Source organism: Drosophila erecta, unplaced genomic scaffold (genome assembly GCF_003286155.1).
Source record: "Drosophila erecta strain 14021-0224.00,06,07 unplaced genomic scaffold, DereRS2 tig00000294-arrow-arrow-pilon, whole genome shotgun sequence".
NCBI lineage: Eukaryota > Metazoa > Arthropoda > Insecta > Diptera > Drosophilidae > Drosophila > Drosophila erecta.
In genome coordinates, this window is record NW_020825218.1 from 826122 (window position 1) to 851034 (window position 24913).

Sequence of the window (24913 nt, forward strand, 5' to 3'; positions counted from 1 at the left end):
GCGCCTACTCTAACCCCTACAAGCCGCCAATAGCCCCAGGCCATACTTCAAATTTTTGTTTAATTTTTTAATTCCGACCGAAAAGCCTACCAATTTTTATTTTTTAGTAAGAAATAATAATGTGCTCCACGTACCTTCGTTGTCCATGATCCATTCCGTCACTTTGAAAACTTCGTTCAGTGCGGGTATTTCTTGGTTTTCACTGCGACGCTGCAAGCAGATAAATTGCTCGACTTGCATGTGTCGCATTCCCTTCACATGCTGGACCATTTCATGCAGGTTCGTAGCGGTAACGTTGCACAGCTGACAGAGGAGAAGTTTCTTGGACGACTGCAATTGCTGATCTTCATCCGGACAGGAGCATTGAGGATCATCTTCCGCCGAGCCCGACGACTTATTGTGCATTTCACTTTGCTGAACAATGTACAGTAAGTGCTGGAATATCATTCGCATTGTGTCGTGACGCATCTGCTGTGTGTGCAAGCCCAGCTTCTGTATAGAATTTGTGTGGAAGTCGCAGCAGTTGCACTTAAGTTGCACTACATTTGTGGCAAGCTGTTGTTGATACTGCATTTTATATTCATTTCGGGGACCGCCCTCTCTGATGTGGTTTATAAAGTTAAGCTTCTGCAAGTGCTTGTCGGTCTTGCTGTGTAGTTGAAAATTTGCCTTGAGATTCGTCTTGTAGTTGCACAGCCGGCAAATATAGTTGTTATTGTGAATAACCATTACTTCGGAGGATGAGCTGGAGGATTGCCGGGATCGATCTACCAGCAAATGCTGGTTCATATCGTCTAGGTTATTCGTACTGAAGCAATCACAGATTAGGCAGCTGTAGAAAGCCGTGGGCCACTTATCAGTTTTTGTCAGCGGATGAGGATCCCCTGATAAATCGCCAGGCACTTCGTTCGAGTGGCTCATTCCCATTCCCATTGCCATTCCTAACCCCAAGCTAGCTCCAGCTCCTGTTCCATGACTGAGCTTCATTGGCTTGGGAGAAAAGGTAAACTGATCCGTAGTGCTCACGGGCGAAGATGACGGTGATAGTTTGGTATTAGCTGTCTGCTGATGTTGTTGTTGTTGTTGCTGTTGGTGAAGGAGCTGGATCATGAGGGCCTGGTTGTACGCCAGATCAGCCAACGCAACCTCGGGCATAAAACTTCCGGAGCTGTGACCAGCAATATTCCCAGCAACGCTCTGTTGTTGTTGCTGTAAGAAATTAAATGCTTGGATGTGCTTGATGTTATTCTGCAGCACTGCCATGTTGTGGGTGTGCTTCTCGCTGGTCATGTGGATGCGCAGGTTGCGGGCCACGGAAGTCTCATAGCTACAGATGTCGCATCGAAATGATGGCTTTGGCTTTGTGCCGGCGTTGTTCGTACTGCTTCCGGTATTAGCATTGGAACTATTTGCTCCAGTGGCGGCAGGCGTTGCGTTTCCGCTAAGGGATGCGTTCCCGCCGACAATGTTGGATGAGCAGCTGCCTGCGCCAGACCCGGAGTTGGATGGACCTGCAGCAGGTACTTGGGGCGAGCTAGAGAGCAGCAGTTTGCCAGTCGCCGCTGCAGCAGCCGCAGCTGCAACCATATTTTGAGAGCTGTTTAGCTCCTGCATATTGTTCAGATGTTTGTCCGATTGCATATGAATGGAAAGATTACCCTTGGTGGTCGTGGAGTAATTACAGATTTCACAGCGATACGGCTTATAACCGCAAGAGTAGGACTCCCCCCGTGCCAGCCGAGGATGCTGTTGTCCTGTACCATAAGAAAAGGGTTTCAATAAATTGGTAACAGATTTAAAATAATTTTACAAATTATATCCAAGCTTAGATTATAACGTTAAATACTCCTCCATAGGAGAATGTTTCCGAGGTAAAAACCACATAACAAACTGTAATGAAAAAACAATGTAACGCCATTCCGTAAGCTAGATAATAAGGAACAAAGAATAACAAAAAAAGCTAACTCCGACAAGGGTAATTGTCGTTAACCCTGCAACTGAAATTTTGTTCGTTTTCATAGAATTATCGGATCCTCCAATATTAAGTAAATAGAAATGTTAATTATTAATTTTATTTATTATTATTAATGTTAATGTTCGTATTTTTCCTGTGGCAGAGCTGTATGATATAACTTATAATCCGACCCGTACTACTTGCAACAAAAAGGAGACATTTAAAAACAACAGTTACAAACAGATTGTATCTACTTAGAGAATATAGTAGGACACGTAGAAACAAACACGCACGCATGGATGGACGGACGAAAAAATGCTGATCTGCTCCGCTTGCAAGGGTATACAAACTGCACCACAATGTGCTCAATAAACTAAACTAGCAATCGGTAAAAAATAAAATGTTTTCTTTTCTTCCCTACATTACTAAGTAGTAAAATTGGGAAATATTTAATGTTTATATTTAATATTTTTATATTAAAAGTCTAGGCAGTATTTCGTAAAGTTTATGGACTTAGTACCTGCAAGGCAATAACCACAGGCACTCTCCCCATCAGGATGTTTCTCCCTCATGTGGATCTCCAATGTTTCCTGATATTTATAGTGCCAATTGCATTGGGGACATTTAAGAGTCTTGCAGGAGTTGCGAGTAGACATTTGCACGCCGCTGTTTAATCGCGCTGAGTTTAGAAGCATTTCACAGCTGAGGAAATTTAAAAAAGGCATAGTAATATGATAATCAATAAACAACGAAACAGAATATGTAACATAAAAGAGAGTTAAAAATGTACAATCGGTTTAATTTGATTAGATTCGATTGGACTTAATTAGATTACTATTTTTTTATTTACTTCTTAATATTCTTTCCGGCTGCGATTCAATTTGAACAATAATCGGCCATCTAATGTGGGGAAGGCACCTTAATATATTCATTAGCAGTAGTATCATCGGTACCTAGCAAAGTGACAGAAAATTTATAATGATAGCGAACCGACAGTTTGCCTCGACCCAGGCGACACCATTAAATTGTAACAATTGGGGACCGGACGGACAGGCGGTCAGAAAATTTATTAAGTGAAATCAGCGCAATTGGTTTAATTTTTGTTGATTCAGCCGCCATCATAAATTTACGCCACTGCAATATTTAACTTGCCCCTCCCTGCAGATCATATGATAATAACAGAGATTCCCAACAAACTGCTAATTGAAATATACAGGCGTATAATATATATCCATGGGATCTGAGACTAAAAGTGCTGTGGACCTTATTAACAAGAACAGATTCCACGAATATATGGGAACAATTAAATTAACGCTATAATAAATGTAGTCCATTTAACAATTGATATTGATGGTATATTCTTATCAACTTGTTCGCTTCCCGTTCGCGTATTTAAATATAAAAGTTACCATTTTAATTATTACATTTAGTATAGGAAGCAACCTAAATGTTCACCGTGGTACAACCGTGATGTTCAACAACATATAAATCTAAGACATGAATAAACTGGTACACCTGTGGGTTGTAAACATAATTGCATTTGTTAGGGCATTCCTTTTTCATTTTCTTTTCCATCATATACAAATTCAACACTCTCCAAATTTCTGCACGAATTCACTAGAAAATATTTTCAGTGTTATTTTTTGACAATGTCGGTTGGGATTTGGAAGTAAACATAATTAAGTGAAGTGTGAAGCAATTAGAGGGATCCAACTAACCGGAGGGCTTTTTATCATCAACCCAATCGTCATTTGCGTATAAATGAACAGCATGTAAGCCTGTCCAGCGGGCAAGCAATCAACCTATGACGTTACTTCTGTTGGCCTAATGACTTATTGTTCAACAGTGGCAAAAAGTTTCCGGCTTCAGTCACAAGTTCAAATATCCTTAATAATTACGCATATTACGGCATTATGAAGGAACGTACCCCTTTCAAGAGCTCAATACTCGCACCCTCCACGTGGTATGTGCGGTCCTCAAAGGCAACCCTTCACCAATCAGCGATTAAATGCCTGCAGCAAGGCCCATGATTTCCCATCCACAAAAATTTATCCATCCCCCGGAATCGGACTGAAACCCGAACTACTACTGCATACTAAGTTCAAACTTATTGCTTACCGCGCACAGTCTACTCCTTGGGGACGACCATTGATGTGGTCGGAACAGGCGCCGATTGTAAAGCTGGATGTGGCGCTCGACGCATTTCCAGCGCTGGCCACCGAGGAGGTGCTGGGTGATATGGCCAGGGTAACACTGTTGCTACAAGGTGACCGATGTGGGGTTTGCTGGGACTGCGACTGAATCTGCAGCTGGGGCAGAGATTGGGAAAACTGGTGATGTGAAGAGGACGGTGACTTTGACCGCTGCTGAATGTCGAGGAGCTCGCAGGTTTTGCAGTCCATACCCTTGAGGTCTGGATGATCGGGACACGGGCTTGGAAATAAGGAACTTTGATGCTGCTGCAACTGCTGTTGAAGGAACTCCGTGATCAGCTTTACCCGGTTCTCATTCGATTCGTTGGCGGCCAGTGCTGCTAAAGATGAATGGAAGGAACTGACTTGAGGCGTGTATACACCACCAGTTGTCATGTGCTGCAGTTGCAAAAAACCTGAGCAGGGAACATCCGAATCATTTGTTTGAGGTGATGTGGACATAGAGCCAATCTTCATTTCCACCTCTGACGAAGACGACGACGGTGGCTCTGTTTCTTGGTTGCAATGTGTTGACTTATGGTTACTTATATTATCAGTACTGGGTGATAAGACCTCCCCGGATGCGTATGTCGATGAAGGTGAACTGGTTGAGGAAACTTTTGATAGGTTATTAGTCTTTGCTGTTGCTGAGTTTAAGGAACCAAATTTCACAGTTAATTTTCCCGCTATTTTAGGCGATGATAATGGGAGATATGCACTAGGTGCCGCCATTTTACTATTACTAGTGTGCTGATCCGTTTCAGACTCTTGCTCCCGATCCTGGTTAACGAGCTGATTCTGCTCAGTCTCTTGCTTATTTTCGGGCTCGAGTTCAGAGTCATTGGTGATAACTGGCTGCGGAGACGGAGGCAGAGTGGCGTCACTGCCCTCAATTGCTGTTTGAAGCTTCTCGGTATCATCGCTATCAGCAGAGGCGTTATCATTAGCCAAGGGCTGTAGAAAGGATATCTGTGGCTTTTCATCCATATTTCTCTGAATAATGGCACTGGAGTACTCGCGATTAAGTAGCTGCTGGTCCAGCTCTTCCAAATTGAGTCGATGTTCAGTGTTTGCATGCAAGCTGAAAGACTTAACGTTGCCAAATGACAACTTGCATATAAAACACATTAAAATTGGTTTCTGGATTTTAAATGCTCGGATTTGATCTTGGCAAGTTGAGTTAGCATCTTGCGCGGTAACCACACGAAAGGAATGGATTTTCGGACTCGATTTGTATGAAGCGCCTCCTAAGGACTCGACGCCAGGACGAGTATGCACAGCTTTCTCCTGCCGTTTGTTCTCGCTTTGCTCTAGATGATACTGAGGCGGGTGTTCTATTTCTTTCTCTCCCTGCCCACGATCTTTAGCCGTTGGCAAGTTTATTAGTGAATTCGATGTTGAAGCATAACAGATTTGGCCAGACCCTGATCCACATCCATTGGCATTATCTGTAGCGATGATGTATGCGCTGCCATCAAGATTGTAAACTATTTTCCCGTTAAAAGTTTCCACATCAGAACTGGACATTGGAGAGCCGTACTCATTACCATTATGGGACCTGAAAAATAGTAAAAAATATACATTTGTAGTATATACGATTCCAAGTTTAAAATTATTTATGAATTCTCAATATCTCATTAAAAATTTCACTAAGAGAGAAAAAACGCTATAACTACTTTTTCGGACAAAATAATTATGGTTATTGGTGATGATGTGAGATGTATACTAGATTGTCCAGCCAACGCTTATAGATTTTCTAAAATTTTGTTGAAATTTTTAGTTACAAAACCGCTGGCTAAGGAACGGATAGCCGAGGACATTTGAAGGCTTTATATGATCCATTTATTATATGATTAACGTTTAATTCCTTCCATTTTTTTGTTTTAGTCATGTAAAGATCATCAAATTCCTTTCACCACCTTGTTATAAAATCAAGCACACGCCTGGCTTTATTGACATCAGACGATATATGATCTGAAAAATTTAGTTAAGGGTCCTGAACAACCCGAGCTATTCTGTTCAAAGAGCAGTAAAAGGGAGCGGACCAAGGTGGCTCTCTTGTGGGACGCCGGAGAATACAAGAAAGATAATTTGTAAAGAGGTTCCTTTGCGCCCTGTTATTCAAATAACTTAAAATCCAATTTAAAAGATCAACCGGGATCTTGTAATCTAATATTTGAAATTTTCTTAACAAATTTAACAAATTTTCTAAGGCTTTGCACTCTGAACAAAGAGTGGGGCAAAATATTAAATTGGAATTTTTGATACCGCGTAAGAATAAGGCCGTTCAGAATGAGGTAACGTAATATATATGTTGTTTTAAAACATTGGGCAATAGATCTGCTATCGCCTAATACGATGCTACCGTAGTATTTTCAAAAAGATAGATAGATAGATCCGGTATATAGTCTGGACTTTACATTTCTTAAGTGTACCAAGGAGATATTTTATACATGAACATATAGTACATCGAAACGCAAGAGTTAAAAACGGAGTTAATGGCCGTATACAAAATATTTATGGCATCCGACATATTGTTGCAAGCGTAAAGATCAGACCAATTAAAGCCATATATAAAATTAGAAGTAAAACAGGATGATGGTGCAGAAGTCTGGCCACGTGAGGGAAGTTTAATTCCACTGGCCCTTTTTCGTGCCATAATTCCTAGACGATTTAATAAACTTAAGATCGTTTCATTAAAATTATGCTTTAAATTTTTTTTTGTAATATATGCTCAATATAAAATTGAATAAATAAAGGTCCCATATTAAAAATTTACAGATTTCAAATTTTTTTACGTTCAATTTTTTAGCGGAGTAACGGGTATCTGATAGTCGAGGTAAAGGCACCTTTTTAATATCCGTCATCCGGCGAGGGGAGATGATATCCCGGCACAGCTTATACGCATACTTTACAAAATTATTGTCTCGTTTGTACTGGTGTAGGCACAAATAGAAAAGTTCACTGCCTTGTGGCTGTGCACAACACAAAGGAAGTCAAGGTTTCGCTGCTGTCATCCCCACCCATCCCGTCCCTTCTCAGACTCGTTCGGACTATTCGCGCGTGCCTTTTTGTTGTATGTCTTTATTTCTCTGGAGTCGTTGTTATCTGTTCTTCATATTCCTCAACTGGTTTCACACAGTCGCTTTTGCAGGCTTAGTTTGCGTATTCCTATGTAGCCAATACACCCACATACAAATTCCGTGATATATCAACCACCACCATCAAGTGGCATACAGCCCGGTGGTGTTTCGTTTTGAATTTGCTCGCGAGTTCGACTGCAGCTTTCAGTTTCAACTGTGGTTTTGGCTGTTCAGTTCAGGCTTCCAGTTGAGGTTGCAGTTGAGCTCGTATGCAAACAACTCTGGATGTACTTTGAACCCAGAACGGCAGCCAGGTTTAAACTTTGCCTGAACAGTGCGTTTTTTCATCGCACCTTTAGCGTACAGTATCGTTTTGAACACTTTTTCATCAGGAAGGCCAATTCCGTGGTGGAAAGGGTGACTTGTCAAAATTTGTACTCTTTGTTATGCTTTTTTTGCCACTAGGGAATTGGTTTTTTAGAAGACTCGTCGATTTTAATTTCAGCAGTCCTATCAAAAAAAAAAAAAAACAAGAGAACGCTGTATTAGAGTTCCTCGACTATTATATGATGGGAGTAAGAACGAGGAATTTTTAACATTCTTTTTGAGATATCGATAGAAATACCGGTAAAAATTGACAACACAAATGACAGTTTTGGGCGGTTCGTGGGCGTGACAACATCAGGAAACAAAGATCCGCTGCGTCTATGTGTCTGGAATCTGCTTGGCTAATCTCAACTTTCTAGCTTTATAGTTCCTGATATCTCGACGTTCATACGGACAGATAGATTGACGGACATGGCTGGATCGACCCGGCTAGTGATCCTTATTAGAAATATATATACTTTATAGGGTCTAAAACTCTTTCTACCACCTTATACATACTTTTCAACGAATCTAGTATAGTCTCTTACTTAACAAATAAAGACTGAGAGATTGGTTTGCGTAGAAACGGATACTGTTGATACTGGAAGAATATATATACTTTATATGGTCACAAATATCTCTTTCACTGCGTCGCAAACTTCAGACTGAAATCAATCTGCAAGGTTATAAAAACAGGACGACAATTTGAAAATTCCAATTAATGTGAATTAAACTTTATCAAAGTCAACGTATCTTACTTATGTCGTATACATATATGTTTACCATTTTCTATTTACACAAACGCTCATATAAGTTATGAAATTATGAAATGAAATTATCCGTTTGATCAATGCCTATCAATGCAAAAAATTATTTGAAATTACCTTCTTAATGACTGCTCCTTATAATGCTGATAGAATGCTGAACTGTGCCCCATTTGATGTGTGATTATAGATATGTGACGAAATAAAACTCCATAGTTCAAATTCACAGTTCATAGACTACAAAATATTTGGGACACTAAAAAAGTATCCTCACGGAATTTTTAAAGTAATTTTTTCTCAGATCTAATCCTGTTTTTCTAATATTTTGTTCAGCAATGTAAATAAAATTACCCAGAAGCCCCTCTTAGCAAAGTCAAAACTGATAAACATGAAAAAGTTATATATAGTTTTCTGACGAAAAATTATGTACACTCGACCACATTATGCATTATACTATACACATTATGTTGTATAAGGTTGTCATATAAGGTTGTCAAAGAGATTTTTTGCTCTTTATTCAATGCTTTATAAAAAGTGTTACAGTGATCGGATTTAGTTCAAATATGCGCCGTTTTGTTCGATAATCTGTTTCCATCTAGACGGCAACTTCATAATACCTCCCTCGTAGAAACCCCCCTCCTTATTTGCGAAGAACTCGGACAGCCACTTTTCACAAGCCTCTTTTGAGTTCAACTTTACACCACCAAGAGCATTCGCCATGGACAGGAACAGATGGTAATCACTTGGCGCTATGTCTGGGCTATATGGTGGATGCGATAAAACCTCCCATCCGAGGTCCCGTAGCTTCTGACGAGTCATCAACGAAGTGTGTGGTCTGGCGTTGTCCTGGTTGAACACTACACCCTTCCTGTTGGCCAATTCTGGACGCTTCTGGTCGATCGCCTGCTTCAAGCGGTCCAGTTGTTCGCAGTAGATGGTAGAATTAAGCGTCTGGCCATATGGGAGCAGCTCATAGTGGAAAACTCACAGCTCATAGCAAAACCTTCCTGGCCGTCAATCCCGGCTTGGCCACTGTTTGGGACGATTCACCGGCCTTCGACCACGACCGTTTTCGCTTGATATTGTCGTATGTGATCCATTTTTCGTCGCCAGTCACCATCCGCTTCAAAAATGGGTCGAGTTCCTTCCGTTTCAGCAGCATATCGCATTCGTTGATTCGGTCCAGAAGGTTTTTTGCGTCAAATCATGCGGCACCCAAACATCAAGCTTTTATTTGTATCCAGCCTTCTGCAGATGGTTTAAAATGGTTTGGTGACTAACTCCCATCTCCTGGGCGATGTCACGAGATGCCACATGCCGGTCTAACTCGATGTATTCCATGATTTGATCGGTATTTGTCGTCACAGGTCTTCCGCCGGCTGGCTTATCCATGGTGTCGTTTTCACCGGCTCTGAATCGTCGAAACCATTCGTGCGCGGTTCGAAGTGATAGAGTACCATCCCCCAAAACACCATTAATCTCACGGAACGTTTCTCTAGCGGATTTGCCTTTAACGAAGGAAAACTTTAAAATAGCGCGAATTTCGGCGTTAGTGAACTCCATGTTTACACGTCTATAACTGTTGAACGCAATATCCAAACTAATCATGCATAGCATGCAAAAGGCGGAATGGATATATTTGACAACATATTATGTAGTATACAGAAGCTAATGCCAGATATCCTTTATCTCTACAATCTATTGGTGATTGCTTTGATATGTTATGGTATTTATCAAAATTAATAATGCACGAACTGCATAAATATTTTTGCAAAATCGCCTCTTAACGTGGTAAGATGAAATTGACGATGGCACCTACGACTCCAAAAATACATGATACCATTTCGGACGAATAATAATCATATAACAGACATTTTACAAATAATTTAAAAGCAAATAATTTCAAATGGACCGCATAGGACGCTTAATGTTGCGCGAAAATACGATAAAAATAGTGACTTTTTAAAAAAGTAGCAGATCCAAAAATGTCCAGCTTAAGCTGCTTAGTAATGAAAAAGTTCTTCCAACACTTCAAAACAAAGATTTCATTCAGAATGACGGACAGAAAGAAAGACAGCCGAATAAATAATGAAATAAAGGGACAAACGCTTTTATTTCAAAGCCGCATTTAAAATCTTGTTTCATGAATATCTTTTTAAACGGAGTATCATATTATCATGCTTATTTTGAGCCAGAATTCAATGGTTGTCAAAAGTAGTAATGGGGCAACAGCCATTGTTGGGGCCAACAGCTCCAATTTTCGAAATGTTAATTTTCTTTCTCCGAACAAATGTGGAATATTTTTAGCAAATCAGTAATACGTACCTCTGATTTTAAAATCCAACTATGACTTACATGACCCCTTCAGAATATTGTGTTCTGACTATATAATAACATACTTTATTCTATTATTTTTAATTCTGACTCTACCGCTTTTAATGCGATCATTACTAACATTTTTAACATTAAATTAGATTTGACTTATTTTTATATGTTTTCCACGATACTTACGGTTTCCTATACCGCACCTATCTGTTAGCGAATGGAGAGATGTGTCGTGAAACCCGACCGAAGCGCGCAAAAAAACACTTAGTTATCGTCTTGTGCTAGAATTTAAATTTATACATTTTTTTAACCGTTACTCGAAGATACTAGAAGCTATGAAAGGTATGCAACATAACATAAAAATATAAGTATTCTGAGGATCACTGGCGATGTCCGTCCGTATAAACGTCGAGATCTCAGGAACTATAAATGCTAAAAGGTTAAAAATGTGGCATTTAAAAAATGTATTGATTTTTTTCCGTTTTATTATTTGTCTCGTCAATTTCTATCGGTATACCGAAAACATATTGGCAAACCCTCTTGTAATACCCACAGACTGCACAACGATGCACGCACTTAAAACAAATTTTTAATTTTTTTTAATTTTCTTAGCTTTTGTCCCAATTCCTATATATATACTGAATTCGTCGAAAGAATTGTAACTCATTTGCGGGTAAGCTTTTCTAATGATTTAAAATATATTTATTCTTTAGTAGACATGTTGTCCCGCCGTCAGTCGCAAGTTCCGTTCGAAAGGTGCTGTTAGTCCCAAAGCAAATAAATAATATTAATGTAATAATATTATGTCCTCATTCCGTTTATAATGTTTTTTTATATGATTATTAAAAAGAATTAATAATATTAGACCATTCAGTCCAAATTAAATTGTGATTATCACTTAAAATAGAATCTATTAATAATATTAATGAAATAATAATATTAATATTAATAATATTAATTAAAATTATGAAATAAAGTTTTTATATGAGGCCCGTTCATATAAATCAGCCAAATTTATTGTTTTCCTCAAAAGAAGCAAGAATCTATGAATTATATAAATAAAATAATATATGAATTTAAAAAAAAATAACAATGGGCACCATTAAAAAAAATTTTTTTTTTTTAAATAATAATAATAAAGACTAAAAATTAAAAAAAAAAAAAAAAATAATAATAAAGATTAAAAATTAAAATAAAAATGATACATACACAAATCGCATTAAAGCAAGAAATGGATACTAACCTTAAAAAAATAATATTCCTTTAAATAAATAAGGAAAGGTAAAAGAAAAAAATAAGATAATAGGGCTGCTATAAATATAAAATATATATATAAATCTTGTATATATGTATACAAGATATACAAAATATATCAAGTAGTCTCATACATCCTACTTTTAGCATCCTAGAATAAAACTTCTACCATTTTATTATTTTTCTATACTCGTTTCTCGTTATATTCATTTTATTCTCATTACATTCTTGATCAGGATAGGTAACCGAATCGATCTGGCCTTGTCCATCTTACCGTCCGTATGAATGTCCATATGTGAGCTATAAGAGCTAGTTCAGATTCAGAATGCAAATTCTAGTGATGCCTACGCTGTGCAAGTTTGTTTCAGAACATTTCAACGCCCAGACTATCGCACACAAGTCGCCCTAAACTGACACGCTCGAGGAACTCGACAAGAGCGTTCTCTCTTGTTATACTCTTGCAAAGGGGATTTAGCGTTCAGTCTGAAGCTTGCGAAGTATCGTGCTTCATGCTTTCCAAAAAATTTTGTTTTTTTTTTTTTTTGTATGGCTGTGAATTCTTTTGGTGAATTCCGTTTTGAAACGCTATTATCTTACAATCACACATCTACGATAGTTTACCTTCAAACAATTTTGCATGCGATTTATTGGCTAAGTGATTTTGACGGTATCAACAATTCTGGTAGCAATCGCAATCGCCCACATAAACACAAATGGCATGTGTTAGTGCAGTATGCTCGTGTGCAATTACACGCACACACAGTATTTAAGTTGTCATCGGAGCCAGAGTTACCATTAAATAGGTATAATGCAGTTGGGAAAACTCATTTCAGATAATTGTCCAGTCGAACTGGGCTTGGTAATTACCTGGCTCGTTAGGGTTCTATTTTTTTCTTTTGTTGTCATCGCAGTAATTTGTATATATTCTGAGCGACCGCACGGAATGCCTAATAAGTAATAACCTGAGCTTGAGGTTTCTACCTAAACCTACAATGTAAATGCATGTGTTGTTCTGTTTTAAATAGAGCTTGAATACCGAAAAGTCAAGTATGTTTCAAAAATTTCTCTCGTACTCTGTAATATAATCCAAATTTCAAATTATTCCATTGCGGTATAATGAAGTATAGTGGTTGAGACTCCAACGAAGGCGATACAGCTTAAGGCGCTCTTTAGCAATACGAGCACAAGGATTCGATAAGGGTGGTGGTAAGGGAAGGTACAATCACCAAGTACAATACACAATCGGTATGTCTGTGATTGTGTTCAGTTTTTTTTTTACTAAGAAATCGTCTTTTGTTCTCAGAGATCCAGCATAAAAAGTTGCGAATATAAAACAAAAGTGTCACTTGCCGTGGGTCTGGAGGTACCAGACGATGTCCGAGGCTGAGCTTGCATTGTTATTCCCCTTTGTCGCTGGCTTTGTTTGTGTTGATTCGTTTTTAGAAGTATTTATTCATGTATGTATATGTGCATGTATATGTGCCCATTTGATTCTTCCAGAGTCCCCACAATCATTCATTTCGGTAAGATCAATGAATCGATACGATATACCTGGGGAGGCAAAGGACAGCGACATAAAGAAAACCAGAAGGCGAAAGCTAAGCGGTATGAGTTCCTGGGATCGAGACGAGATCAAAAAGTTTCACTTGATGAACTGTTTTCAAAATTTACGAATGGAGTACAGAAAAAGGCCAATAAATTTACTTTTAACGTTCATTAAAATTGTCGCCGATTGTTTTCGCCGCATGAATATGTTAATTGCAGGCCTGCCTGCCATAAAAAGGTAACAACTGCAGCCGAAGATCGAGTGTTAACGTAGTCCTTATTACTTTTGTCATACATGTATCCAGAAAAAATAAAAAAATATTAAAATTAAATTCTATTAAATTTAAATGAACATTTTTATTCAATTTTTATATAATCTTCGACTCTCGTTTTAATGAACTTCTTATATTTGATCTTTGATTTATTTTTTCTATTGAAACCATTTGCCTTTGATGTATTCACCTCGTATGACGTATTCATAAAGGTAAATACCAAAAGAACGTATATGAACACATATACAACTAGCAAAGGACTAGTTATTAGTCGTGTTGGTGAAGTGGCAGTTAACAATTTGAATCCCTGACATCATAAATAGCAATGACCAGCACACAGGATGAAGACGAGGATTTCCACGGGAATTGGAATTTTGATTCAAAGAACCAACAAGGGCATCAAAAAAGAAGTAATACAGCAATACAGAAATAATAAAACTGAAAACACACACGTATATATACAATATCAAAAGGGGACAAAAACAAAGATGAAGAAAAATGTATTGTATTTTATTAAAGGAATTGTTTTCTGTGCCTTTTTTTTTCTGAGAACAAAGTGATGTATGGAGCTCCATAGGCTGAACACAATACGGATCTTGTGAGTAGAGACTGGTACTGAAGTCGAAATTGGATTGGGGATTGTGATTTTAGCTGGTTTGAAAAGACAGAAATGGCGGGACGGTTGCGCTGTTAAGCCGTTAAATCGGGAGCTCAGTGTTTGGTAAACACTTTGTAACTATGTGACCACCACACCGTGAGTTGCAAACCAGCGGCCAAATTGTTGAACATAACAAAATTGGTCTAAAGAAATATTATGATGACAATGATATTTTAAAATATATCTTCAGCATTCGTATACATTCGTATATATTTTTGAAAATTCTAAACTTGAATTCTTAAAACCCAAAATATTGTGTAATATTAAGTAGAACTTACCAATTTATTGAGTCAATCGCATAGTCACCCCTTAACAGAATAGGAGTTTTCTGAAAAGAAGAAACTAGCATTTTAGAATTTGAATTAACTACATACTCCTTATTATACCTATGTATAAATGCACTAGATCGCAAAAATCTATCTTATACATTAAACATTTATCGATACTTGTAGCGAACAAACTGGAGTACCCAAAAAAGTCATCGACATGTGCTAAGTTATGTAAAAGTGGACACTACGAATTTGGTAGCCCTTGCCCACAAAACATAAAAGCTGTTAAAGTATTTTAAATTCACAGAGCATCACTGAGTTTTCGTTAAATTGGGAAAACACGGGTTGGGTAAAAGCGGGACACGTACTTCGCCAGTGACACCCATCGTGACAAACGGATATTTCTGTTATTGAAGCAGCTTTACCGCTTTAAAGTTGTGCTCGCCAACACCAGACACGTACACATGGACCCTAAACAGATTATTTCTGTAACATTTTGTATACCCTTTCAGAGGTTTTTATAATATTATTCTTACTCTTGAAGTAAGAACTGTATTCCATTTAGGAATTTCGCTTTATCAGTAGCGGTGGAGATTAAATTCAAGGCAGTTTTAGACCAGTCTTCATCGAAATACAAATTTGCTTCAGATGTAAAGCCTCAGTCTAGGCTCTATATGACAGTATATAAATTGTCTTTAAGGTGCGTTGATTTTTAGAGCATGTACACTGTCTTATGAAGCTTACAGAAATGTTATTGGAGAAAATTTTTCAAAAATACTCTATGTATGTTTAAAATTATTCGTAATACTTGTTTTGTAATTGTTACTAACAATGGTCACTAACTTTGTAATCCGAAACTTATTGTTTTAATGGTGACACCGACACTTTTATCATACTTCTCCAAAGGCTGCTTTATACCCTTGTAGAGGGTTTATTAATTTCAGTCAGAGGTTGGCTACGCAGTATCGGTATACACCAGCTTTCTAATAATGTATAATTCTTAATTTGCAAAAAATCTAAAGAGTATTTCATATATGTTGCTGCATAAACAGTCGGAAAATTAATAAAAACGAGTGAGAAGGATACAGTCGAGTTCCTCGACTATCAGTTAAGAGTTACTCAGCTAGTTAATGTGCCAGTAAGAGATTTCATTTTTCAAAATGATGATCGATACAACTTTTTGCTGGTTGTGAGCCAAAATGTTTTTCTCAAAGGTGTGGGCGTGATTGGATTGGCTGGTTTGTAGGTGTTGAATTGGGCAACCTTACAAAACAAGTATGTATCAACAACCGAGTCGATATACCCACGTCCATATGTCTACACAAACGTCTTCAAACGTCGAAATGAGATAAAATAAAATTTTGTAAAATATAAAAATATTGTATCATTTATTTATAAAAATAATATGCATTTTAAGTTGGGAGAGAATTCGTTGCTTCTCGAAAGCGAGAAGACTTCTTAAAATCGATCAAATAAAAAATCTATAGTCATTTGTAAACGGGGAATGGCTATCTTGGCTATATTTGAGATCGAAAACAAGAGAGAATGCTATAGTGGAGTTCCCCGACTGACAGACTATTTCCTTTTACTGTGCGAGTAACGGGTATAATAATAAAATCAAGATCGTTGAGATGAAACTCTCCAAAAGTTGCATTAATTTGCATTATTGCAGGTAGTATATAAGTTCATATAATATAATATAATAATAATCAGAAAAAAATATTAAGAACATAATTTGCGCCCGATATTTGGTATCATAAAGTGTTCTATTTTGTTACATATCACTTGCGACAATATATGTATAAATTCGGTTTTAGTTTAAACAAAGTCGTATGGATTTATAAACGTCCGTCAGACCATATTTCGCTAGTCCGACCGATTCCTGAGGATGGATCACCCGTTTGGAGTCCGCAGAACGGAGTTCACTCGGACCGCGTTGAATCAGTAAAAAAACATCTTACTGTTTGCCTTCGCCGCCTAAATTGGTATGCAAACCTCCTTATTCCAGTAGACTAATGTTAATAAATTTACCTTCCCTAGCTAACCGTAGAACAATGCTTGCAACAGTCTTTATTTGTAATTTGAAATGTGGTGCAGTTGATAGTCTCAACTTGGTTAGTCGGCTAAACTTCTCTGTTCCAAGCAGATTCGCTAGAAACTACTTACCCCTAATTTTTAAATCATTGTAGATACTCTACAGAGTATTACGTTCTGATTATAATAGACTTTATCCTATTATTTCTAATCCTGACTCTCTGCCGCTCTTAAAGCGATCAATACTAACTTTTTTCGGTCTACTAACTAACTTTTTTGCTCGATCGGTTGGGCAGGAGTTCTAGCCGTGGGACTCTCAAAAAAAAAAATCTCAAGAACCATTAAAGATTTATGTCTATAAAAGTTAATTTAGTTAAGCATTAAGTTGCAGAGTTGAAAACTTACTTGATGTCTGGGCGCTCGTGAATTAAATACGTTTTTTTTTTAAATAAATATTTTCCTCCACGTATATATCGGTAGTTGGTGTGGTGGGGAATGTTTTCGATAATCACGAATATATATAAAATGTATTATTTCATGGACGAGCATAAATTATTTTCCACGTATATATCGGTAGTTGGTGTGGTGGGAAATGCTTTCGATCCTGATCACGAATATATATAAAATGTATTATTTTATGGACGAGCATAAATTATTTTTGAATAACTGCATTATAAATATTAAAAAAATATATATCCAGTAACATTAATCAAAGATATTTCGGATATTTTTTTCTGTCTCAACTTGTTTCGACGATTTTTTAAATTGAGCAAGATTTAAACCAAACGAAGATGACTGAAAGCAATGGAATCGTTATAAACGCAGCGGAAGTTGTGGAGACGCTACTTCACTCATAATTAAGAGTGATTATTGCTGAAGGGAAGGGCTGGGTTTTATAAATTAAGGTGAAGCTCTTTACTTTTTCTTAGGCCATGACCAAGTGTTATGTACAGTTCCTAATGCTATTTGAATATTGGTCACTGTATGGAGAGTATTTTAAAGAATTTCAGTCTAGATATACGAATTATTATTAAATATTGTTGATCGGCACTCTCTTTGATTTTAAATCGTCTAAGACAACGAAATTTGTATTTGCTTGTAAAGGAGAAAACAATCGCGGCCACCCGTGTGTCAACAACAGAAAAAAAACTTGTGCTAAGTCAATGTCTCTGGTATCCGCATGTAATATATTATCTCAACTTTCTAGCTTTTATAGTTCTTGAAATTGAATTGACGGACAGGGCCAGACCGACTCGGCTATTGATCCTGATATATAGATATAATATATACTTTATAGGGCTGGGAACGCTTTCTTTCTACCTGTTATACGATTTTCAACGAATCTAGTTTACTATTAATTCTACCAGTAAGAAGTATCCAAATAATTAAATTGAAACTACACCAAGGTTTGGACCCGTATATACACGTGTATGTAATTTTAAAATTTATTTCTTGATAAGTTGGCATATACAACTTTTAAAAGAACATTTCGTTTACAAACGTAATTATATAGATTACATAAAAAAAACAAGTGGATACAAATTTTCAATGTTATTATATTTTAAATGTATTAACAACTTGAACTCTCAGCACTTTTCCAAAATGCATGCATAAAGGTTCGGATTCGTTTTACATACATACATACATATGTTCATACCTATCCCAAATAAATTTAAGCACAAACATATATTTTATCAAGCACCCTTCCATCCCAGATTATTTTGAGCTTGTGATATAAGGCGAAGAAGATGATGATAATGATTCGCCAATTTAATAATAATTTCTCTAATAATTATACGGTAACTGTAATTATGGGCACATTAAAATACGAATTCGTTGGAAATTTTAGTTTCAACAAAATAGGGTTTGCCTGCCAGAGAGGGTTTTCAGCTGTCGTTAGCAACCGCTCATTGCTCGGTAGCGAGTTTTTGAATTTATATTAATTTTCTTCAAAGAGCAAGACTTTAACAATATACATACATACATATCACTGTAGACGTTCACGTAGTGACGAATCGCACCAGAAGAGTGTGCGAAGACGAATTTATATACACAAAGATGCACAAAGATTTATATACACAAATACAGCAGATATGGTCGATAATAATGAGTGATACACCAATCGAAAGGGTACCAAAAAACTGAATGGAATGCATACCAAGACTTTGAGGAAATTACATATATGGTTTAGGAGGAAAAACGGTGAAATTGTGAATGTACAAGCTTAAAATATGTTCACAAAAACAAGAAGTCGTGTTCCCAGACTATCAGATTGTGGAATTACAAACGAGAAATTTAAAGATTTTCTGAAAAATCAGTAGAAATTGGGAAACAAATAATAAAATGAAAAAAATATAATTATCCAAAAATTTGGGCGTGACAGTTTTAGGCGGTTTGTGGGCGTGGCAAAATGTTGTTTTGCAAATCTTTAGCAATTTACGATATATAAAAAAAATTAAATATCAAAACATTTTTCAAGTGTGGACGTGGCATTTCATTTTCTTGAAAAGCAAACATATGGACGGACTGTCTGTCTGACGGACTTTGCCAGTATTGCCACTATTGATACTGAACAAAAATATATAAATATATTTTATGGTTTTTTTGAATGTTCTTGTTTGGTATAACACAGTTTCTTTTTTAAATAAGTTCTACACGAACTGCATTATATAGAAAAAAACAATGAATAATGGGTTATCATTAATTCCACGTTTTTAATAATGCAGTACATAATGTGTACACAAATGTCCTTACATTAGTGTAACGAATAGGCTTCCTCTTCGTACGTTTGGAATGTTTTGTTACTTTCGTTTTACCTTTTCTCTGATGTAGGCAGTGTTCGAAAGACGTTCATAAGTAGAAGGCGACCTGCAATTGCTTAAAAGCATTTACTTAGTTCAGCATTCAAAAAGCCGAACTACATACATATGTATATTCAAACGCACACATGTGTGTTTCTTACTGCAAGTGATATCCTTAAAGAAAGGAACATAAACACAAGGACACGACAATATAAACAGCAACAAGACGGGAACTGCCAAAACCTTTATTGACCGTAAAGATAAAAGCCCCACTAACTCAATGAAACGGGAAGTAGGTGCTAAAACACACGCACATGCTCACGGAAACACAAGGCCAGCGCAAGCCAAACAAAAACACAAACCAAGAAGCAATGGACAAGTTATACGAAAATACGGATATGTACATATCTTGACCCACTCTCAACTATCGACTGGCACTTGCCCCTCACGTGAGGCAGTGTGGTTATGGCTAACCCAACCGTTGGGAGTTTTGAGCGCAGGGGAAATCTTGTTTTTGAATGACTTAATTGCATGTATTAAATATAGAGTAATATTAAATTAGTAAATAATGATCGATGTATTAATGGTTTCTTACTCGAAAATGCTTATACAAGATTATTTTGTCTAAAGTAATTTCAGAAGTGAAAACGCCATAAGGCAACATTTACGAAATTCTTAAACATACATATTTTCTTGGTCGAAATCAATGTCTTTCGACTGTCTGCTGCTTATATGCCATTAAATCTCTCAGTTTTAAAGGCTGTCAGTGTTTTCCGTATTTTAAAAGAGACAGTGGAAGTGGTCTAATCTATAAGAATGTACGGTAAAAAATAGAATTGTAAACGAGACTGAAAACTTATTGTTATGTATTGAAAATGTTGCAAGTTTTTATGAGACCACAGTAATATGATTCCATGTTATTAAGCTCAACATATAAATAGCATGTTTAGAAAGTCTTCATGTGTGATGCTGATCAAATATACACACAATGTCGGAAACTACTTTAGACTATTAAATTAGACTAGAATACTAACAATTTCAAAATACACCAATTAAGCAATAAGCTATAAAATATAGATACACAGTACCACCCCGGGGGATTTGATATTTATTAATGTCCTTAATTTTAAAAGTATGTATTTAGTTTTAAACTAAATAGTCGAACTTTCTTTTATGTAAAAACTTCCGACTTTCCACAAGAATAACCAACCCATTTATGAATCGTCGTATTGCCTAAACCTAATTTTATTGGCCATTTTTTTGGCCTTCTGAGGTCTTTACAAGTGTATCCTCTTTTACACTCTGCAACATAATTTTCATTCTTGTAGTGTAACCGTTGACCATAATGTTGGTACTTTTGTGATATAAATAACTTTTTAATAATGATGAATGTTTCCAAAATCCAAATTGAAATTAAACGATAATTGCGAATTCCGGTCTTTTTGGAAATGTAATCCGCGCTATAATCTGTTAACGAATTTGTAACTACTGACTAATTTACTGAAACTAGTCTAAAATAATGTAGGAGGGAAATTAATTTGGCATTCGTAACACGATTTCGAAATGATTACTAACCAAAAAGGTTCCTTTTCATATGTAATCTGGATACAAAATATTTGTGTAACGTATTAAAGGATAGTAAAAAGTATGTATTTCTGAAATAAGCTCGATGTGCTAAAATCTCTTCCATTCTTTCCCAGCTCCATATATGGCTCAACCAATTAAAATACCCGGAGCGCTGCTGCTGCGTGTATGTGTAATCGTAATTAATACAGTCACCGAGGGGAGAGCAAGAAGGAAAGATGTGACGCGAGGGTGGGGATGTGGGGGGTTGCGGGAGCACTCAGCGCACATTAAAACGACCAATCAGAAGATGCTATGCGGTAGTCGAAGACCGCAGTGGTGTGCGAAGTGCTCAGCTCACACGCCACACACACTGGCACATGCTCTCCGACTCTGTCCGAGCGCGATTTATATGGCACTTCTGTATGAGCAAAAAGTTTTACGTGAGTGGGGCGAGGGGGAGTATACTAACACATGAACATTGATTATATGTGCGTGTATGTGGCACATGCATTATGTTTGCATATGAGAACGCAGTACAAAGATTTAGCCAACAGGCTCACATCTGTATGTACATGCATATGTGTACACGTACATATCAGTACACATGCGCTTGGAGCACATTTAATGGCCGACAATTACATATGATATGCAGATTTGTATCGCAAGGTCTTCGTCAGTCGTCGTTCGTCCGGGGTGAGCCTAATTCGAAATCTGAGTCGTAATCAGAGTCAGAGTCTGCATCGGTCCATTTCTTACGCCACGCCTATTCAGCTCGTACGCTTGTTTGTTTTTAGCCGAACTTTCACACTCTCATCCACATCCACATTCACATTCATTGACGCGCACTGTGCGCGGGATTAGGTTTAGGGTTACCAACGAGAGAACTAAAATAATTGAGAGCGGAGGATAGCAAACCCTTGAACAACGAGAGAAAGGAAAGTCAAGCAAATGTTCCAGAACACGCTTCAGTTCTCCACCCCTACCAATCCTATTTCATTTATCCAAACAAGAAAAAACAATGAGAACAACTAAATCATTGCCACCGCACTCTGCCTCGCTCCCACTCGTATGCGTGCGTACGGCATTCGCCCGCATATACATAGGTGTACCAGTACTCACTCAAAAGAAAGAGATGCGAGACAAAGCTGCGGAGCGAAATTTTCTGTCGTTGGGTTGCTGGTAAGGGGGGTTGGAGCTGGGTCGCTGCGCGAGGTTGGGTGAGTGAGGGGTGGGAGCAGACTGAAAAAGCGAGAGAAATACTCTTAATTTAATTACAATTGACGAACATATAGGAAAGAGCAGAAGATAGAGAGAGAGTGCAATTTCGTTACTACTACTCCCTTCTCTCTACTCGTGGCCCTGACTAAAATCACTTTTGCCATTTGAGAAACTTGCGCCACCGCAACAACAGCAGCAGAACGGCATAAAAAACAGGTTTCCAAGGCTCGGCTTGGTTTCGGCCTCTGGTTCGGGTTCGTTGTCGGCTTTGTTGCTAATTTCTATTTTCATCCTTGTTGTTGTTTGGGTCTCATTTCGCGTACCCCTTTCGTCTGCCATTGTGCGTTTATATCTCTGCGCGGTAATTGTAATTGTATGCGCACTCACGAAGCGGGTCTTGGTAGAAGTTGAGACAGATGTGGAGGCAGAGGCTGGGGGTGCCTGGAGGAGACACCGTGGCGACCGGTCGTTCGGCTAGGTCCCAGGAGAAGATTCGCTACGCCCACAATCCAGCCCCTCTCCCTCTCCTATCAGCGAACGGTGCGCGGGTAGAAATATAATGTGTATGTAAATAAATAATTTATACATAATGCGCTGCTTGCGCTTGGCTTCGCTACCGACTGTATCTCGGCGTCTCGTCAGAATATGATGATGGTGTCTCCTTTCTGCATATTCTCGGCCCTCTCCAAAAAGGGCCTTCGTCGTCGTTGTCGTCGTCGGCGTCGTGCCTTATGGCAACGTTGGAAAGCAAAGTACTTCGAGCTGCGGGTGTGGGTGTGAGTGTGGGTCCAGAGCGACAGAGACGGGAGGATGATGGGTAAATGGAGTACAAGACGGAGATGGGAATATGAAGAACACAATTACCCGAACGTGGTATTTCAGGGAGCATTGGGACATATATACATTTCGGCCACTTTCTGTTGTTGTGTTCCTTTCCTTTCTTTCTCTCCTTTCCCTACACTGCTTTTTTCATATTTCGCTGCTCTGAGCAATTTTTTATTACAATTATTCCTACGATTTTTGAATCATTTTTCTTGTCACACAAACCACCCTTACCTTAAACATTGTTTATTTGTGGGTGATTGTGCGGTGATGAGATCCTATGACTCTGCGCTTTGATTTTAATACTTCTAAAAGTTTGAGCATCTCTTAAATTGCTTAACTGATATCTAATAGTTACTTTATTATTATTATTACTTTACTATTAAAAAAAAAACGGAAATTTACCCCTCTCCGCCGCACCCACATATTGGTGTGTTCGGGGCCCATGCCGTCAAAAATGTCCCAAACCATCACCAGGTTATTTACCCATTCAACACATCTACACTTGTATGCAAAGAGCAGACATATATTCGACCTATTCATCCCCACTTCACAACTCCACAAGGTATACTCTCTCTTACACTCAGGCACGGGCACGGCTTGTAAATGTTACATGAATGTTCATACATACATATGTACGCGTACATATATACACGCTCGTATATTTTTCAGAAGGAAGGTCTCTCGTTTGTTGTTTATTGTGATTCCACAGTCTTTTTTATTTTAATATCGTTGTTCGTCATTATCGATTTTTGCGTCTCTTCTTTGAAATTTGCCTCTATCTTTCACCACGCGAAGAAGTCGCCCGGGGTACAAGCGGATCTAAGGTCCTGATTGAGGGTTGATGGTTTTTAGATACCCACAAAATAACGAAATGTAAGTTTATGTACATTAAGGCAAGGCACAGACTCGGCAATATAAGCAGCAATTAGTAGGAAGCATAAATAGGTATGAACTTATCCACAAGGAGCGCACACTCTATTCTGTTTTATTTACCTATTTACTTTCCTTTAATTGGTTCCCATGCGAGCGCCCACGTATTGCAAACATAATCATCTATATATATATGTATATATATACATATATAAACATACATATATACATATATGTAATTCAAAGTGCTCTTGTGCATGCACTGGCTAACGCACAAGGGAATATCCAGAGCGTGCGAGTGAGACGGTTGGAGTGTGGAAGCGTTTGTGCTTAATTGGTTGTCCTAGTAATTAAAATTTCGCCAAAGCGAAGGTTTCTCCTTTCTTTCTATGGACAGAGTTCTGCTAGCGGCAACGAATCGGGTATGCCGATCCCAAGCCAGTGACAACGCCAATGGGGTGTGATTCTAACGGCGTCAATTAACGATGTTCTCTAAACCACCCACCCAGCCACCCACACATGACGAAAAACACAAATAGCGAAGCAAATACAACCGCAGAGGATTGGGGCGGCAGGTGCGGACGTGCGGCAAAGAGTCGAGAAAGAGAAGAGAAAATGCGAGGAGGAGTAAGTAGCGAAACGAAACAGAAGGGAAAGGAGCGGGAGCCGCGGACTTTAACTAGCGACAACCGACCAATCAAGTCGCGCTTTGGCGGTTGTCGCACTCAGTTGCTTTACTCTTCTTTTGATTCCATTTCCGCTGTTTCTGCCATGTTTCCACTGTTTCTGCACTGGCATCATCAGAGATTTAACAGCTAAAGAGCGAGAGCAATAAGCTCTCTAAGCTTCGCACTCGTCATCATTGCTTTTGTCTGTTCTGTGCTTAATTACTGGGCTGATTTTAGTTCTCTGCTCGG

At 38.0% G+C, this 24913-nt stretch overlaps 1 protein-coding gene and 1 long non-coding RNA gene across 9 annotated transcripts in view; one reads left to right on the forward strand and one right to left on the reverse strand.

Moving 5' to 3' along the window:
* The window catches only part of LOC6555808 (zinc finger protein 2), a 44503-nt gene that overhangs the window by 15093 nt on the left and 4497 nt on the right, over positions 1-24913 (reverse strand). For 6 of the 8 annotated variants that reach the window (XR_003408202.1, XR_003408203.1, XM_026983417.1 and 3 more), the window contains exons 3-6: positions 14692-14741; positions 4073-5704; positions 2475-2656; positions 135-1754 (exon numbers count right to left, since the gene is read on the reverse strand). Coding sequence is in view for 5 of the 8 variants with exons in the window: in XM_026983417.1 (XP_026839218.1) it covers positions 135-1754; positions 2475-2656; positions 4073-5673 (3403 nt within the window). In the remaining 3 variants the exon portion in view is untranslated. Of the gene's footprint in view, positions 1-134; positions 1755-2474; positions 2657-4072; positions 5705-13376; positions 13490-14691; positions 14742-19831; positions 19891-24913 lie in introns of those variants that run through there. The other 2 variants (XM_001982689.3, XR_003408204.1) reach the window with 2 other exon arrangements.
* Positions 13144-13654, forward strand: LOC113564659. Its single transcript, XR_003408207.1, has 3 exons — positions 13144-13183; positions 13242-13383; positions 13439-13654. It is a non-coding gene; the product is annotated as an uncharacterized LOC113564659 (long non-coding RNA).